The sequence below is a fragment of the Silurus meridionalis genome, chromosome 13, assembly GCF_014805685.1.
Source record: "Silurus meridionalis isolate SWU-2019-XX chromosome 13, ASM1480568v1, whole genome shotgun sequence".
Classification (NCBI taxonomy): domain Eukaryota; kingdom Metazoa; phylum Chordata; class Actinopteri; order Siluriformes; family Siluridae; genus Silurus; species Silurus meridionalis.
Window position 1 is genome coordinate 546185 of NC_060896.1, and position 4842 is coordinate 551026.

The window sequence follows — 4842 nt, forward strand, 5'->3', positions numbered from 1 at the left end:
GGTTCTGCTTCTGGAACACGTTTATGTTTACTACAGAACTCCACACGTGTTCTTCATAGTTTGGACTCTTTAGTACTAGTGGACAATGTTGAGAACGTGTGTGAGACACCTACGTTGTGTGTGTGTGTGTCAAGCTCTGGGATACAGGGGTAGGTGTAAATGGAAACATCGTCTGGGGCGAGAAGTTTAGCGTGAACCGCGGTGCTCTTCCCATCCGTCTCATTCGGGTGTTTAATAATCTCAATCTTTATAGGAAGCTGAAACACACACACACACACACACACACACACACACACACTAAGCAGCAGTACTCACAAATGTATATTCTCTAATATATTATATATTTAACATGTAATGTACAAGCGTTTGTGTGTGAGATCCTGACCTGGTTATACCTGTGTGTGTGTGTGTGTGTGTGATCCTGACCCTGACAGTGGGGATGGTTTGAGGGTGGTGTGTGTGTGTGTGTGTGTGTGTGTGTGTGTGTGATCCTGACCCTGACAGTGGGGATGGTTTGAGGGTTGAGTCCCACCAGGCAGCAGCAGGTGTAGCAGTAGAGGAGGCGTGAGGAGCCGCAGATGGAGCACTTTACCCTGCCTGAGCGATGAGCTTCATCCAGTACAGTGTGAGAAGAGACGAGTAATCCCCTTAGAGGCGCTTCATCATCATCATCAACACCACCATCACCATCACCACCATCACCATCACCATCACTCTTCTTCCTCCTCCTTCTCCTCACGCACTCCTCTGATCCATCAGCAAATCCTTCATCTTTTATTACTGCTTTCTGAGACATCACTCTCACCCTCTCACCTTCTTACACACACACACACACACACACACACACACACACACGTGTTTCTGTTAACATTACTAGTCTACTATACTATATTTAGATTTATATTTAGATTACTATATACATTTCTAAAACTCTTCCCTTCAGAATCACACTGTGAGATAAAAAAGTGAAATTTGATGATTATTAAAGCGGAAAATCTTTAGTAGCTTCAGGACTCACCTTCCCGCTTATACCGGAAATACTCGGACTTGACACAGGAAGTGATGTGTCCTAGCTTTACATTTCGAGTATTTTTTTTTTTCGGGTTAAATAATTTAAATAAAAAATAAATTTTAAAAATAGGCATAGAAACATATAATAATATATAAATACACGATAAAAAGAAGTCATCTGCTGTTCTTTTTTTTTTACTTTTAGTCTTTACTGACGAGGGACCACGCCCACATAAGGCTTGTGGGCGGGGCTTGTAGTTCCTCCTAAACTGTGATGTAACTCGATCTTCTAATGACCTTTACACACCTACTGAAGACCTTCACAGAAACTAACGTTCATTATTTTACGACATGGAGACACACAATTGTATCAGACATCTTTGGATGCAGGAGCATGACATTTTTCTTCACTTTCACTAGGAGACCCAAACCTGCTCCATCATCACAACACCCCTGTACACAAAGCAGCTCCATGAAGATCCATGAAGATTTACAGAGATGTAGTAAATTGTAGATTTCAGCATGTAAGCTACTTATAAAATGACCAAGTCAAAATGATCTACCTACAAAAAAATGCAAATCATATATTTATTTATGTTTTTATTTATTTATATTGCACAATATAACAATGTACATTTTTTTTGTCATTTCCTCAATCTGATGATTTGCACTGAATGGAATCAGCCAGGGATCCATAGACCAGACAGTAGCTGCAGATGAAGCAAACGGCCTTCGAATACGACATTGTGAAAAAAGTCCTCCTCCCATTCAGTATGGAAGTGGTGGGTTTATGGCTTCAGCTTCCAGTTCCCCACTCATTTTTACCCTTTCTTAAGTTTAGAAGAAAAAAATCGGAGGATAACTGGGCAACACGGTGGCTTGCTAGAGCCTGACACTCCCCCCACACCCACACTACCTCAGCGTTAGCCTCGTAGAGTGGGATCGAGTTATTGGGCACCCCTGGTGTATCCCCCCCACACACCCACACTACCTCAGTGATCACCCAGTAGAGTGTAATCGAGGTATTGGCACCCCTGGTGTATCCCCCCCACACACACCCACACTACCTCAGTGATCACCCAGTAGAGTGTAATCGAGGTATTGGCACCCCTGGTGTATCCCCCACACACCACACTACCTCAGTGATCACCCAGTAGAGTGTAATCCAGGTATTGGCACCCCTGGTGTATCCCCCCACACACCCACACTACCTCAGTGATCACCCAGTAGAGTGTAATCCAGGTATTGGCACCCCTGGTGTATCCCCCCACACACCCACACTACCTCAGTGATCACCCAGTAGAGTGTAATCGAGGTATTGGCACCCCTGGTGTATCCCCCCACACACCCACACTACCTCAGTGATCACCCAGTAGAGTGTGATTGAGGTATTGGGCACCCCTGGTGTATCCCCCCCACACACCCACACTACCTCAGTGATCACCCAGTGAGTGTAATCGAGTTATTGGGCACCCCTGGTGTATCCCCACACACCCACACTACCTCAGTGATCACCCAGTAGAGTGTAATCGAGGTATTGGGCACCCCTGGTGTACCCCCCACACACCCACACTACCTCAGTGATCGTCCAGTAGAGTGTAATCGAGGTATTGGGCATCCCTGGTGTATCCCCCCACACACCCACACTACCTCAGTGATCACCCAGTAGAGTGTGATTGAGGTATTGGGCACCCCTGGTGTATCCCCCCCACACACCCACACTACCTCAGTGATCACCCAGTAGAGTGTAATCGAGTTATTGGGCACCCCTGGTGTATCCCCCCCACACACCCACACTACCTCAGTGATCACCCAGTAGAGTGTAATCGAGTTATTGGGCACCCCTGGTGTATCCCCCCACACACCCACACTACCTCAGTGATCACCCAGTAGAGTGTGATTGAGGTATTGGCACCCCTGGTGTATCCCCCCACACACCCACACTACCTCAGTGATCACCCAGTAGAGTGTGATTGAGGTATTGGCACCCCTGGTGTAGATGTTTGTAGTGTGTTTATTCAGTGTGATTTGTTTAATATGCAGCTGACAGAACAGATTACTGTGGATAAACACTGCAGTAAAGGTCATGGAAGAGTGTGTGTGTGTGTGTGTGTGTGTGTGTGTGTGTGTGTGTGTGTTTCCTCTGACCAACCAATCAGAGGACGGAACAATGCTGACGCTATTCTGGGACAGTGAGCTGCCCTGTGTGAAGAATCTGAAATCTGATTGGTTGAAGAAACAGAGCTGTTGGTAATATTCTCTATGGTAAAAAGTCCAGCAGTACTGATTCTCCACCCACATCCAGCTCTACACACATCCACCTTTACACACACCTCCACCTCCACCCCCTACACACACACCTCCACCTCCACCTCCTACACACGCATCCACCTCTACACACATCCACCTCCTCCACCCATATCCAGCTCTACACACACATCCACCTTTACACATCTACACCTCCTTCACCCACACCACCCCTACACAAACCTCCACCTTCTACACCCACCTACACCCACACATTTACCTCTACCACCTCCACACACCTCCACCTCCTACACACACCTCCACCTCCCACCCACCTCCACATCCTACACACGTCTCCTCTACACACCTCCATCTCCTAAACCTCCACACACACCTCCACCGTCTCACACACACCTACACCTCCTACACACACCTCCACCACCTACACACACATCACCAGCATTCAGGTTGGAAAAAGGCTGAGACTTTTCTGAGCTGAAGATGTGAGAAGAGAGACGAGAACTCGCTCCTCTCAAACACAGTAAATGAAAGAGCAGAATAGCGTGCAGACGTTCTCATCAGTAACACATGGAGGAAACGCAGCCCCGAGCACTATATCTGTAACATACGCTAAACAATTTTATACACCAAAGACCTGTAGTAAAACACTCACGCAACACTGCTCTGTGTGTGCGCGCGCGTGTGTGTGTGTGTGTGTATGTGTTTAATGATCCTGTGGGTGTTTTGATTTTATTTTCATAACGATTAAATGTACAGTATTAAATAATAAAGAAAGGAAGAAAGAAATACACCAAATAAAGCAAATATCAAATGTCATATTCGATAAACCTGAAGTTTAATATATAAAACAAATTATTTAAAAAAATCTACTTAAATACCATCTGAAAACCTGTTGAAATGTAAACGTTTAAAGAAAATCTTTGAAATGTAACTGCATATTTCAATTTTTATAATTATATCTAATTATTTTCTAATGAACCCAAATTACACAGACATCAATATTAAATAATCTGCAGCATGTAGACAGAAAGTGATGAATAGATCATATAGAAGATCATGTAGAAGATGTGGAGAAGATCATGTAGAAGACCATGTAGAAGATGTGGAGAAGACCATGTAGAAGATGTGGAGAAGACCATGTAGAAGATGTGGAGAAGATCATGTAGAAGACCATGTAGAAGACCATGTAGAAGATGTGGAGAAGACCATGTAGAAGATGTGGAGAAGATCATGTAGAAGATGGATCTTGGTGAAAGCTGTACATTGACTCTAATCAGCTGTAATAAAGTTCAGGACTGACATTACTGGTCCTGTAAATCTTTATACACGCTCATAATAATACTTGCAGTAAAAACACTCACGCTAAACTTAACTCTGTGTGTCTGTGTGTGTGTGTGTGTGTGTGTGTGTGTGTGTGTGTGTGTAGATATAACAGTCCAATGGCATGTTTTATGGCTGGTATTTTACAAGCTCTTGGAAGGAGAAGAAAGGTCTAAGGAGGTTTTGAGGTGGAGCTCAGCATGGGCTGCAGCAGGTGTTGAGAGTGCTTTGTGTTCTTCATAA

General features: G+C 44.6%; 1 protein-coding gene across 1 annotated transcript in view; it reads right to left on the minus strand.

Moving 5' to 3' along the window:
- Positions 1-1103, minus strand: part of dtwd1 (DTW domain containing 1) — a 3228-nt gene extending 2125 nt beyond the window's left edge. Inside the window, exons 1-3 of the mRNA XM_046864418.1 lie at positions 1019-1103; positions 497-813; positions 114-257 (exon numbers count right to left, since the gene is read on the minus strand). Of these exons, the coding sequence (XP_046720374.1) occupies positions 114-257; positions 497-796 (444 nt within the window). The 5' untranslated portion in view covers positions 797-813; positions 1019-1103. The remainder of the gene's footprint in view (positions 1-113; positions 258-496; positions 814-1018) is intronic.
- Between the last annotated feature and the right edge of the window lie 3739 nt (positions 1104-4842).